Source organism: Centropristis striata, chromosome 20 (assembly GCF_030273125.1).
Source record: "Centropristis striata isolate RG_2023a ecotype Rhode Island chromosome 20, C.striata_1.0, whole genome shotgun sequence".
Classification (NCBI taxonomy): Eukaryota; Metazoa; Chordata; class Actinopteri; order Perciformes; family Serranidae; genus Centropristis; species Centropristis striata.
This window is the reverse complement of record NC_081536.1, coordinates 25,914,350-25,929,263: the sequence shown is the minus strand read 5'-3', so window position 1 is coordinate 25,929,263 and position 14,914 is coordinate 25,914,350. Positions and strand designations below refer to the sequence as shown.

Below are 14,914 nucleotides of genomic sequence, written 5' to 3'. Positions count from 1 at the left end.
AAAGCCAGCAAAGCAGTATTGCCAACTTAGCAACTTTATTGCTGTATTTATAAACTTTTCAGACCCCTTTAGCGACTATTTTTCAAGAAAGCGACTGGAGACAAATCCAGCAACCTTTTCTGGTGTTATTGGAGACTCCTTCTTACTCTTCTTAATGAGCTGCGGGGGTCGGCGGCTCTGCTTAACTCATTAACTCATGGAGAAGAGTAAGAAGGAGTCGAAGCAGCACAGTCCTCCTGCAGCAGTCTCTCCCAGCTGGAGGGGACCCCTTAGCGTCCAGTCTGCAAATTGTTAATAGGCTAACAGTTAGCTCTGTAGCAGTACAGTGTGTATGTGCTGCTGCTACAGGAGGTGTTCACTTAGCTATCTCTGTTTGTTTACAACAAGCACCAGACACTCTGTGCACAGTTAGCGATGCTGATTAATTCACAATCACTATGTTTATGATCAGCAGAGACGCTGTGCATAATTAGCCATGCTGCTTTGTTTATGATCAGCTGCTGACGTTCTGCTGACGGCGGCCACAGTTGAGTCTCCCGTGTTTAATCCGTCAAAACTCTCGCTAAGCGATTATGCTATGGTCGAAAACCATACGTCACCTCCGGAGTCTCTAAATCCCTCTGGGGGCAAACTTGTAGTCGAAACACGCAGAGTGAGTGGACTTTTAAGAGGGTGTGGCCTAAGACTTTCCCGGGGGCCACTTTTCCCCCTAGTTATCCTGTAATGTGCATACAGTTGGCATGAAGTCGTATCCATAGTACTCTTAACTTAATACTGTACACTGGTTTAGCATTGCGCTCTCAGAACACTGTTAATAAATACATTCAAATAAGTAAAAAAAGTATTGATTCCTCAAAAACAGATGTCGTCTTTTTTTAAACTCTTATTCCTTTTAAACCGTGTGCCTATGTTACCTATAGTATGACTCAACCACAGACAGTTGGGTCACAGATTCAGGTTTGTTATGCTACTAGTGACTAGGGTTGCCAAATGAATAACGGAAACCTCATTAGCAGGGCCGGCCGACCCAATTGCCTTCACCCATCCTGGCGTGGTGAAATTTTTTAGCCCCCTTTTCTGTGAGTGAAATGATTTTTTAACGATTTGACTCAAACCTGAATTGAATTAGATGCATATTTTTGTGTGACATGAATACATGGAAAACAAAAGATTACCCAGCAAATTCACTTTAATACCAAAAACAATTAGGCCCTGTTCTTCAAAGATGTAGTGGAGTTTGCTGATAACAATTTGATTTACTCCTTTTGTTGGCTTTTAAAATGCAGCATGTATGCAATTGAATGGCCATTTTGGAAGATTTTGGCATTCCATAATTCCAAATTGGTTCAGCAAAAAGGCTTGAAATTGAACACGTGGGGACCTGGTCTTCAAGAATGCACCGGAGTTTGCTGATAACAATTTGATGTACTTATTTTATTGGAGCAGCATGGATACAATTGAATGGCTATTTTGAAGTCATGCAGCTGACAAACAGGTTACCATTAAGTGCAATGTAATTGCACACTAACATTTAAAGTGCAGATGGCGTGACCGCAGTACTGGAAGCATGTTGTTTCAGGTCAGTCAGTCCACCATGGTCTACAGAAAAAGAGCGCCGACACACCATGCAGTGCGTTTTATTTTTCATTTTTTCATTTATCCTTTATTTATTTTCTCAGGGAATCATTGAGGGCAACCCCTCATTTACAATGATGTCGAGAGTACAGAGAGCACACAAAACAGCACAGACAAACACACATGCAAAAACAGTTACAGTGAAAGGCAGGGTTATTGTTCATCATAGTTTTAAACTGGAAAGATTTAAATCTGAAAAAAGATAAAACACGAAACTGAAAGAAACATATGAAAGTGAAAAATGAAAATAAATAATGTATTCTGCTTTCCCGGCTTTAATGGTAGAATAACACAACAGTTTAAAGGTAGAAATGCGATAATGCTTTCCCGCCTTAAATGGGTTAAAAACAGGTAGAAGAGAACAGGGGATGAGCAGCCCCGCCCCTGAACAATAGTATTCAATAAAGAATAGTCGTGGTTAAATGAACCAACATTGACAGTTGGTAGAAAAAGACAGAATGAATAAAGGTGTTTCAAAACCCACCTATCAACTCCAAGCATTTAAATGCCTCTTACAACAATGCTACTTGGGACTTGTAGTTTAGTGTGGTCTGAAAGTTTCTACTTGGCCTTCAGATTGTTGAACCTTGTAATGATGACTCAACTAGAATAGTTTCCTGACCAAGCAGCTTGTCACCTCACTATTCTTAACTTGTAGTGTTGGACATTATCCTGTTGCTTATTTATATTCATCAGATTTTCTTCCATGATAAGATGAAAGCATCAGAGCTTGTGGAACAGCCTTCTCAATTCTTACTAGCAAGTCTTCCAAAAGCTAATTATACTCTAGGTTGTGGGTATTCCTACAATGAAAGTTGAAACCTGCTCACCAACTGCAACTGGCTTTAATAACTCTTCCCTAACTCCCTCTGCTTACCTCCCCTTCCATCTAAATGTGCATTACAAATTTATATTGTCTTTTGGAAAGAACAAAAGGCACAGCCAACACATTAGTGAATTCAGATTTTGCTCATATTGTCTAAATCACATATATTCAAGGATACCTGGCACATGAAATCTTAGAAAAAACATTTGTTTCATGTGTGGCTTCATGAGGGAGGACTAAAGTTTGTCTTTTTTTAATACGCTGTTGTTTGCAGGGAGAGAGGGGCAAGAAAGGAAACAGGGGGGCCAAAGGGGATAAGGGAGACCAAGGAGCACCTGGATTAGATGCCCCCTGTCCGTTGGTATGTCAGTAGTCTAATGTGTTACCAAGGGGCAAAAGGAAAGAACACTAGTTTTGAATACAATCATGATTGCTGAGATCTTCAGTTTAGGAAGACTTGTATTCTGTAGTAAGTTTCCTTTTGCCCCTGGTTTTCAGTGGATCTCATCAACCTCAGGGAGGGTTTGGTCCACAGACTACAACCTTTCCTGAGGTACCTTTTTTTTCCAGGAACGAGACAGACAGGAACCAGGCAGCCACTGCTGATAAATATCGACATAAAACACATTATTAGAAATCAAATTAAAGTTCTGCAAAAGCCGGAAGGCTGTTTGATCTTTAGATCAAACACTTCCATTGAAAACGTACATAATGTGATGACAAATTGTGTCTTTAATAACAAAGCAGATGTATCTGAAAGCTTTGTAAACCTTTCAAAATCATCTCAGTGAGCCCAGTTCCTGTCAGTCCCAGGTTGCCTACATGTTTAGGAAACCTGCTTCCAGCCACCGGTGGACAGAAGTACACATCTTCTTGCCGTCAAGTAGCAGAAGACAAACGCTCCTAACGTGAGCTGCAAAACTGTTTTTTAAATGGTTGATTTCACAAACAGGGTTTCCGAGGCTTTAAAGGGGAGAAAGGTGAACCGGGCTTGCCAGGCCTGGATGGGCTGGATGCCCCTTGCCCTGTGGTATGGTGCTCTTTCTTTCCCTTCATGTTCCCAGCATGCCTCTCGCTGTCCCTAACCACATGACTCTGGCCACTCAGATGATGCACTACTAATTCACAAAAACATGCATGTTTGAATGGATGTCTAGATCTCCTTATTGCAGTTGACTCGTCTAGTAATGAAACATAACTTTTCGTTCCAACCTGGTCTCACAGGAATCCGTGAAATAGCCATGGATTTGCTTAACTCAAAATCCGTGGAATAGCCACAGAATCACTAAAATTTCCGTGAAACTGACACGGATTACGCTACAATGCAAGTTAATGACAGTCATATCCCGTGGCTTTTTTTGAGTTATTCCGTGGCTATTCCACGGATTTTGAGTTAAGCGAATCCGTGGCTATTTCACGGATTCCTGTGAGACCAGGTTCTTTCCATCTTACCTCCTGTTGAACTAACATGATCAGGCCTTTCTCTCTGAAAATAAATATTCATTTAACTCCTTTCAGTCACAACTACTTAAACTCCCTATTTTAACTTTGCATTCAGATCAATGATTGTGACTAATATCATTAATAAAATAACCAGATATAATCTTAAATCACCTAATTCGAATGTTATCACATGATTGAAAGGGCATCATCAGCAGTTATCATTCCCATAATTATGGGCGAGTAGGGACTACTTCCACCTTCTGGTAGGTCTAGCAGGTTGTTATCAGGCCATTCCATTGGCTGCTACCCCCAGTACTGATTACTAATTATAAACGGCCCGCATGCCAAAGTGGCATTACAGAGGATGAAAGCTAAGGGGAAAGCAAGAAAACTGAATATAAAGGACACAAAGTCACTATTCTGGAGGGAGTGGAGGTGTTCAACTTGGGTCCTCTGACTTCCTCCCACAGTCCAAAGACATGCAGCTTAGGTTTAACCGGTGACTCTAAATTGCCCGTAGGAGTGAATGAGAGTGTAAATAGTCTGTCCCTATGTGTCAGCCCTGTGATAGTCTGGAGACCTCTCCAAGGACCACATAGGCAGTTCAGCATAATTAACTATGTCAATTCTGGTTTTTACATTGTCCTTGTAACGTCTTCACTTTTATGTGCATTTGTTTCACTTTTGTTTACCGTCCAACAGTAAAGATTTTTGCCTTAACTTTTGAGAAGTGGTTTAGTACACTGCAAAAACTGAAATCTAAGTAAGATTAAATATCTTAGATCAAGGAGATATATGCTTATTTTTTGTCTTGTCTAATTTTTTGTCTGGGTTTTTTTTACTTACAAGTATAAAACTGCTATTTTAAAGTAATAATTTCTAATTTCAAGCAGAACTAAGAAATCATAACTTTGACATAATTTTACCTCTTCACATACTTAAAACAAGCAGCCAGATGGAACCAATTTTTTTATTATCAATAAAAACAATAGAAGTGTGTATTGTTGTGTAGTGTGTATGTAATTAACTAGTACATTGGCACATAGCTGTAAATTGACAATTACTATTTAAACATTTAACATGAAACATTTAACAACAATAAAAAAAACACTTTTTATAAGTGAGAATACACTAATTCTAAGGTATTTTTGGGTTTGTTAAAATTAGATATTTTTACTTGTTTTGGAAAGTCTTGCCAAGCCAAATTTTCTTCTTCCATTGGCAGATAATTTTGCTATTTTTAAGCCAAATACACCTAATTTTTGTACTTTTTTTCTTCTTTTTGAGAGGTGGATTTTTGAAAAAAAAACTGCAAAACTGCAGCCTTTTAACTTAATGTTACTGCTTAATTTACATTTATTTTTAACAACCAACCATTGAATGAACTGATAACAAGCTACTTAAAGGTGGAGCCCCTACTCATCCATACTCATGGGAATGATAACCGCTGACAATGCCTATTAAATCGGTGTTAACATTTGAAACAGGTGTAAACTAAAATGCCTTGAAATTGTTGTTGAAGCATACTAGCCTTTCTTCATGATTTCCTTGTTTCCTCCACCATCTCTGCATCCCATCTTCAAGGCATCAGAATACCACAAGTAGAGAAAAGCAGTATGGAACCACTTGGTCAAATCAAGTCAGCATGTAAAGCGTCATTGCATCACTTTTTTAATGCCATGTAATTTCTCACTCCTAAATATAGTGAGATAGCCCACTGGTTTCTGCTTTTGTTTCCGCTGTTGTCATCCTGATTAGGAATGAGTAGAATTAAGTTCCAGCGATTATGCTGGGACTGCTGTGGATTGTGATTGGTCAACGAGATGTGGTAGCATATCACCAATAGGAGAATAGAACTAACAGACAGTTAGTTCAAAAAGTTGTTCATGGGTGGGTTTCTGGAGTAGTGAGTCATGTCATATTTTATATACTCCACCAAATCTGCTTATTGATCCAACATGCATCTTGTTAGGCAAAGTCAATTCTCAGGACATCTCCAAATTCATAACTAAAACTGACTTTGCAAGGCTAAATAATTCTAGGTTGTTATATTTGGTATTGGAATGAATCGTGATCGTGGTTCATAAATATGATAATGGATCAATAATATAGGACGCTTTAAGTTGTGAATTTCATCTTCACAGGTAAGTACAAGTCAACATGGCTTTGTAAATGTAAGCGTGGATCATCAGCATAATGACCAAAATAAATGAAATCATGTTGCAAAATACTGGTAATCTGTGATGCACAAAAGTGACAGCTTGTTATTGACTGTCACTGCCACTTCAAATGTCATGTGAAGGCACCATTTATCTTTATTGACAAAGATACACACTTGATCTAGTATCTAATCTCCCCTTCCCTCTCTGTGTGCCATAAAACACTTCTTTTGTGTCATTAAATTTGTGGCCAAATCCGCCATAGATATCTTAATACAGACTGCTAATCTTTTTGATCATGGTCTCATTTGTTGATTGTATGTATACTCAAACTGTACCGTTTAAAATGCTGTATAGAATTGTGAAGTCTGTGGCTCTGCTGGTTCTGGAAGTAATTTTAACCATTGCAAAGGTTTCTTTGAAGGACTTCCTTCCTGTTCCTTAACCCAAGGAATATGCATGTATAACTGGATAGTTGTTTAAAGTTATCTGTGAAATCCAGTTTGATTCTGTCAGTTTGTTGTGGCAAAAGGCTGCAAATACCACACTGCACATGACTGAAGTGGCTCATATTAGACCTATAGTGAAGGTACTTATGACTTTGTCAATGCAATGATCAAACAAACATGGTGCCATATTCATCCTAAATTTATCCAACATCTCAAAAGGCAACTGATTTAAACTGATGGAGTAATATGGTTTATACAAATTCTGTAAATCTTGTCAATGAAGATTATCCCAAAAATATTTGTTGAAAACCTTTTTCTGCATGACAAAAAACATGACTAAAAGTAAATGAAAAACAATAATTGAAAAGCAGGAACTATAGCAAAAAAAACAAAACCTAAATGATAACGTGAACAATGCACGAATAGACAAAACAACTTTTTGCTGTTTTCAGTTCTTGTGAGAAACAGATTTATGAACTAAAGTCAATTACCTTCCCCAAGATCTTGATTCTAATACATACAATAAAACTTTGAGCATTGAGTTTTTTAAGCAAACGTATGTATGGATTACAAAAAGTTGAAGCCACTAGCACATGACAGGGAAATATAATTTGTCTCAGGCACTGACCTTTGATGCACATGCAGAAAGATAACTTTTACTTCCAAAACTAGAACTAGAACCTTGTTTTGCTATTTTTATATGCGTTGTAGGTTTAAGCATGTTAATACTGTGAATCTCTGCAATATACATTATTGTTCATTGATATGTTGTTATTCTTTGTGCAGGGAGACGATGGCTTACCTGTACCAGGATGTTGGAATAAAGTAAGTTGAGAGTTTGTTTGTTGTTGCTGTAGCGGCTCACATACTGTGTGCTAACTTCACCATAAACACTGTTTGAACTAACATTTGACATGTTGCTTTTTGCTTTCTCCTTGCAGTGACGATAACTTTGGAATGGCTTGTGTGATTGTACATAGGATATTTATTTTTGTACTTTTTCCCTATTCTGTTATACGTGGAAAAAAATGGCATAATTTTTGTACAGAGTGTTTATTTTAATATGTATGACAGTGTTTATGTATTGGATTTTTATATCTATGTGTTATTTTAATACCAGATTGGATAAGTAAAAATAATAATGTGGCAACATATGCATGATATTTGTGCATAATGTGAAGTGGATTATGCTTATTAACTTATTGTATTATGTTGTTTTGTTCTGTTGTAATAGACCATGCTGCACTGAGTTGTGGAGCTGGAAAGAATATGTGTTAACATTTGGAAAGTCTTCGCTGAATTCTCCTTCTTGTGATGAAGTGTTAAAACATGGACAAGCACTGCTTACATACTATTTTAATTTCACTAATTGTTCACACAGTGACAGAAAGCTATTAAAAGTCTGCACTTTGAATATTTCGTCATGTGCTCATAATGTACTGGTTAACATACAGACTCAAAGGTTCCAAATCAGGCTGTCACCAGAGTAACAGATTTTTTAGTCCCATTAATGATCCCATCAGTCCATCCAGCCACTTTGGTCCAGGGCACAATTTGTCAATAAATAATAGCCAGATGACATGAAGGTACAGCCTTCAGTTTATACACAAAAACCATTAAAATGATGTTCATGCCATGGAGGACGGACTCTTTCTGTTAGTGATACTCCATGTACAGTTTCAGGACAAACTTAAATGATTTCAGCTAATTACAGCTGGGTGTAATATGAATTGATGCCACTAGAGGGCGGCTGTGGCTCAGTTGTCGCCCACTCAGAAGGTCAGTGGTTCGATCCCTGACCGTGGCAGCCTATATGTCAAAGTATCCTTGGACTGAACCCCAAATTTCTCCCGATTGTGTTCATCTGTGTGAGAATAAATTCCCAATGGTGGCAGGTGGCATCGTTTAGGGCAGCCCCTGCCACCAGGGTGAATGGGTGTATAAGCACAGTCTGTAGTGTAAAGCGCTTTGGGTGGTCGCAAAGCGACTAGAAAAGCCCTATATAAGGTCCATTTAGAGGCAGCTCACTAGCTGCTATCAGCGCTACTATTGAAAAAAAAATGTCAATCATGGCGCTGATAGCAATGATTGTGGACAAAAAATTCCAACAGGCATTATAACCACACCACATCATGCCTAGTGGTATTTTAATCAGTAATCTGGGGACAGCCTAAAATGCACTCTTTGAGATCTGATGTGGAATCAAGTACTCCAGACAATCACAGTTTGCTGGTAACATCTCCAAACCCAACACTTGTGTCCTGGAGGAGGGTGTCAACCAAGATCTCTTCACCATTTAAAGCTTTAAAGTTCAGGCATGAAAGATGCTGAAATAAATGTTTAGTTGTACAGCAGGAAAGAAACAAACCAAACCATGCAACCTCATACGTCATTTGTTCTTACCCTCAAATATAACCCACGGGAGCCTTTCACAAACTAGAGCCCCTACCAGTTGTAAAACAGCTGTAGTTTTCTGAGGTTTAGGCAACAAAACTTATTTGATTAGAGTAGAGTTCAGAGATGCTACTTCAGATGATATAAGCCCTTTTTTGTACTGTGTTTCTACAAAAGTGCCGCAATTCCACTTACATTGCAACCCAGCATTGCGGAAAGAAGTGTGAGGAGACAGCAGTGTTGTGTAATAGAGCAGCACCAGTACATGTATAATAAGCAAACGCAGCGCAGAGTGCATTCAAAACTATGCCAGTCTTGATGTTTCTCCCTGATTCTACACACTCAAGCAAAGTTGTTCTGCATTTTGCTTAACATAGTTCAATTACTGTCTGACTCAAATGTGAGGCGAGTTTCTGATTATACAATCCACTTTCTTTCTGCATCCACTTTCTATATTGCCAGCTGATACCAGTTGCTTCACATTGATCCCGCCTCCAACAGTCTCGTCCCTGTGTCCATTACTACCTCCGTAGGCGGTATAGAGCCGTAATCACTTGATCCCCCCATTACACCTCTGAGATGTTCAGATTGAAGGCTAAGCGTCACAAAGGCGTAAATGCTAGGGATGTGAATTTCAGGCAAAATTACTATTCGATAATCGTGGGGTACTAATAGATTAATTTTTGAATATTCAATAATAACCCCCCCACCTCCCACCGACGAAGCAGTGTTCCCAACTTTGTTGATAAATTTAGCAACTTTTCAGACCCCCTTAGCCTTACCGTTAAGAAGAGTAAGAAGGAGTCGGCTTGTTAAGAAGAGCTGCCATTAGAGGCAGTTAGCTACAGTTAGCTCTGTAGCAGCACAGTGTGTATGTGCTGCTGCTGCAGCACAGTTGCTGCAGTTAGCGATGCCGGTTAATTCACAATCACTATGTTTATGATCAGCAGAGACTGTGTGCATAATTAGCTGCGCGCGTGACACGAAATAATTTGACAGCTGCTTTCAGCTGCTGACGTTGTGCACAGTTAGCAACGGCGAAAACCATACGTCACCTCCAGAGTCTCTAAACCCCTCTGGGGGCTAACTTGTCCTGCCGTGGAAAACACCCTCTCCTCTGTAATACAACTTTGTTTTCCCAGATATGATGAACTATTCAATTTTTTTTATTTATTGAATATTCGAAAATCAATGCCCATCCCTAGTAAATGCCGCGGCTTGAAAAAACATTCTGAAAGGGGCTAGTGTCAACTTTTGCTTTCACACAGGACACAAACACCACCTGTGTCTGATCTATCCAACCCACCCCATCCACCTTTTGGTGCTTTAGATTATTGTTTCCTAGCTTCCCCTTTTGCTTTTACGTCCGTTACTTCCTCCTTGGCATTATTCATTATAACTCCAGCCACTAACTAGGAATGTAAACAGCTCAATGTCTTAGCTCCTTTAATTCCTATTGATTTCAGTTTAGTGTAAATAGTTTTGTTAAATTTTATGGGCAGTCACTTCCTGCTTTATGATTGTCAGACTCTGTGTATTAACTGTAGTGATTGTAGATCGTTTGTTTGTCTTCTAATCTGAGGCACAGTATACAGCCCATATTGTTGGATGACAATATTGCTGCTCACCCTTAAGGCATCGTCACATTGTCTCATCCATTTATGAAGAAAGCTGTAACCTGCTTGGGCAGTAGAGATCTGTTATTTTGTATGTTTGTTTTTCTCTTAATCAAGAACTATAGAAAATCATTCACAAGCATTTCATGGAGTAGCTGTGCTCAGTAAGCTAACCTCATTAACTTCCCCAAGTGACTCAGTGTTGAAGAAATGGATGGAGTGACCGGAGTGGAGCTTGATCCATTATGCTGCTGCTCTTTGACAAAGCTTTGTTTGTGTGTTGGTCTGCCTGGACTCCATGTTCAGATTGTTGTTGGACCCTTGCCAGCAATAAAATATTTGTGTCCTGTTGCTGCACTGTACCTCACATTAACCCACGCCTTAGTCAATTCCTGGCCTTTATTTTGCTGTTATATTGATAATAAATTCTTATGTTCAGATAACATGTTCTGATATGTTTATAGTATTGATTGTGTTCAAAGTGACAATCATAATTAAATATGCATTTCAGAGGATTTGGTTTTGTTCTCAAAAAGTTATTTCAACCTACTCATGTATCTGGGGTATAGAATGCCACTAGATCAATTATAGTCCTTTTCTGTACAACACATTGTGTGGGCTGTTACTCTTAGTTATTAGCTTCAAGGTTTAGTATGATTTAAACCTGAAATGACCCGAACAAAAAGGTTATAATAGTTTTGGATTTTTCTTTAGTTTTAATTTCATTGTCAATTTTTGTTTTCAAATTCAGTTAGTTTGAATTAGTTTTAATTTTTTTTTTCCTTTGTCTGATCCATCTCAGCTCCAATAAGTTTATTAAGTCATGAAACCAGATAGATGAAATAGATTTCATATCAACCAAAAAGGTTTACGTATGAAAAAAGTTGACAAAGATGAAAATTAAGTACATTTTCACTATAATTTTAGTTAGTTTTAGTTAGTTTTGTAACCACAAAATACAGTTTCAGTTCAGTTTAAAAAACTCTCTTTTTTATTTTTATTTCAGTTAACAAAATGTTTTTTCAATAAAAAATATTAAAATATAATCAGCGTTCACACAGTAGATGTTACATTATTTGACCCTGTCTAATCAGGGGCTTGGTCACTTATACTGGTTTGCTGATTTTCTCCCAAAGGATGCTAACCCTCTTTGATTTAAAGTTGATTGTGTGTGGGCCTCACAGCATGCATTCTGTTTTGTCGGAGTGTTCTAATGATGTTCAAGATATATTTGTGGATATATTTGTAAAAAAAAACAAAAAAACATCACAAGGACCAAAATGTCTTTTATGTCGAAAAGAAAGATCCCTCAGCAAACAGCCGTCATGATGTACAGTACAAACTAGAGTTCCATTTTTCTAGATTTAACAATCTTAATGTAAGAAATCTTATCAAGTGAAAATATCTGTCCATGCAGCAAGATCATTTCCCTCAGATTTAATGTTTTTATCTTGTTTTTAGACACAGGCGGGCTTGATCCACACTGTAAAAAAAACAACTGTTGTTTTTACGGTAAAAAACCAGCAGCTGTGATTGCCAGACATTTACCGTAATAAAAACAGTAGAACTTTTTGTAAAATACCGTTTTAAAGATATTAGCACTGTTGATTTCACGTTTAAGATTTCAGAATTCAGAGTTTAAGAAGTCCATTTTATTCCATTTTTTACTGTATGAATAAAAAGTTTTTCCATCAAAAGAAACACTGTTCTGCCATATAACTGACAAGAAAATACTTTAAAAATGAAAAAGCATAAATGAAAGATTTTACCATTAAATATTATAGTATATTTTTGTTATATGATGAGGTGATATGGTGTTTAGTACATTTAACAGTGAGAAAAAGTTTTTTCAAAAGATATATGCCAAAATTACAGTGGTGGCTTGTATATATATTACATTAAATACATATTACAATGTGTTTTACAGTGAAGTAATGTATTTTTCAAAAAACAAATCTGTAAAAAAAATACTGTTTTGGCTGATATATACATTTACGGTGTTTCATTGTTAGTGAAACTGAATTAAGTCATTTATCATCTTACGGTCTTTTACTGTCATAGTTTAGCAGTTTTTCACCGTAAAATCTACAGACTTTTTTTTTTTTACAGTGTGGGATCATTTGATCATAGTTCTAAGTCCAGCAAATATCATCACATTAAGTTTTTCAGGTGAGAGTGCAGATGTGCTAGCTTTATTTGATAAAGGTTAAAGATAAATGAAATCCAAAGCTTCCTAAGCTAGACACTTTCTGTTCTCCACCTGAGACACCTGACATGTTAACCAGAGGAGTCCCTCACTACGCCACGCTTCTATCTTCCTACAAACAAACTCCTTCCACTCGTGCAAATCAAGGAGATCAAATGTCAGTATGACATTCAGGTAATCAGATATACATTTTTTTTTTTCATGACTTGATTGCATTTACTGGCATTTGTATTAGGCTGTTCAACTGCTCAATAATGCAAATATATATAATGAACCAATCATGTGGCAGCAGCTCAAAGCAGTTAGACATGTAGACATGATCAAGATGATCTGCTGAAGCTCAAACCAGCATCACACTGATGAAGCATCTAGGTGACTTTGAATGTGACATGGCAGTTGTTAAGTATTTTAGAAAAAAGAGAAATTTTGAGTGAGCAGCTGTTTCCTGGACCTTGTTGTTGTCTGAGGTTTGAGCTGAAAGGAAGGCAAGAGTAACTAAAATATCCATTAACTGAAGTATGCAGAACACACAATATGTGGAAGCTTAAAGCAGATGAGCTAAACAATGGGGGCCTTTTGTGTCACCTAACAACAGGAAACTAAGGGACTCTCCAAAACCAGATACACTAACAAAGACAACGCCTATGGCGTCATATTTGAGTCATAAGTTGCGCGAGCGATAACACATCTGCGCGCGTAAATTATTTTGTGTCACGCGCGCAGATTTCAACTGCTGCGTGCACTTGATATTCGCGCACATAGACAGCAACCGAGTGAAGCAGAGGCAGGTGTGAGCGAGTAAAAAACAACAGCAACACGCACAACAATACTCTCTCTCTCCCCCGTGCAATTTATTATATATTCTTATCCATACTATTATTATTATTAGTAGTATTTACACAACAATTTGCACGAATAGAAACAAGAAACAGCATTTTTTAACCTTTTTATTACCAGTGATGAAGCGGAGAGTTGTGATTGTGAACGTCATGAAACAAATGGTAAATGGGCCTGCACTTATATAGCGCTTTTCTAGTCGATTTGCGACCACTCAAAGCGCTTTACACTACAGACTGTGCTCATTCACCCTTTCACACACACATTCATACTGGTGGCAGAGGTTACCCCAAACGGTGCCACCTGCCACCATCGGGAATTCATTCACACACCGTTGAACGCAGCATCGGGAGCAATTTGGGGTTCAGTATTCAAGGATAATTCGACATGTAGGCTGCTGCTGAAAAGGCACCCACGTGGAGGACTGGAAAATGACCAATCACAAGAGGGCCGGGGTCAGCCTTGGTCTCCGTCCCCAATGTGTCAAAAGTCCTTGGTTCAAGCGAGCAGAGCTCCACCGCGATAGAGCACGGGGGAGAGAGTGTTGTTGTGCGTGTTGCTGTTGTTTATTACTCGCTCACACCTACCTCTGCATCACTCGGTTGCTGAATATGTGTGCGAAGATCAGACAAGTGTGCGCGGCAGTTGAAATCTGTGCGTGTGACACGAAATAAATAAAGACTGAGCCAAATCTCAAGTAACTCTGGAAATGTACTGGACATCAGAGACGAATGATACACATAGACATTCAATGCATTGCACATTTTAAGGTCTTTAAACTTGTGCTGGAAGTGAAGTGACTGAACTATATTCACATATATGTTTAAAGGGTCAACATCCTTTCCAGCTGGCTAAGAAGTAGGGCTTCTAGAGACTGTCTCCATGACGCCACTGAAAGGAAACTTGAAGACACACGGACATATCTTTGAGTTTTTACCCAAACCTGGAGTTGGCATTTCAACATTTTTTCCAGGTGGCTGGACACAGGGCCAGTAATGTCGGAGGCTCCGGCGGCAGTGGTGAGCACATTAACTTCAATAAGACTGGAAAGTAGAGTTAGTTATTGAAGGCTCTCTGGAACGGACAAGCACCACAGCCACGGGAGATACTATACCGACTGATGTGTTTCTGACTGCATATACTTTGATCTATTTAACTCCTAGTGAAAGCGAGCAATGGACACTTTAGCACATGCTATTTGTTGTGTTTGACGTGACATCAACACTGTAACTGTGATACAGATTTCAGAGCAGCTCACAGAGCAGGTAGATGCCACGTGTTTCCAAGAAAATAACAAAGGGAGACCCTCTTGATGATTCCTTCTTGATATTATCTGACTCACTGCCTTT

At 38.4% G+C, this 14,914-nt stretch overlaps 1 protein-coding gene across 1 annotated transcript in view; it reads left to right on the top strand.

Annotated features, from left to right (window-relative positions):
- The window catches only part of col13a1 (collagen, type XIII, alpha 1), an 85,777-nt gene extending 75,987 nt beyond the window's left edge, over nt 1–9,790 (top strand). The window contains exons 36-38 of the mRNA XM_059358773.1: nt 2,736–2,822; nt 7,299–7,337; nt 7,454–9,790. Of these exons, the coding sequence (XP_059214756.1) occupies nt 2,736–2,822; nt 7,299–7,337; nt 7,454–7,456 (129 nt within the window). The 3' untranslated portion in view covers nt 7,457–9,790. The remainder of the gene's footprint in view (nt 1–2,735; nt 2,823–7,298; nt 7,338–7,453) is intronic.
- The last annotated feature ends 5,124 nt before the right edge of the window (nt 9,791–14,914 follow it).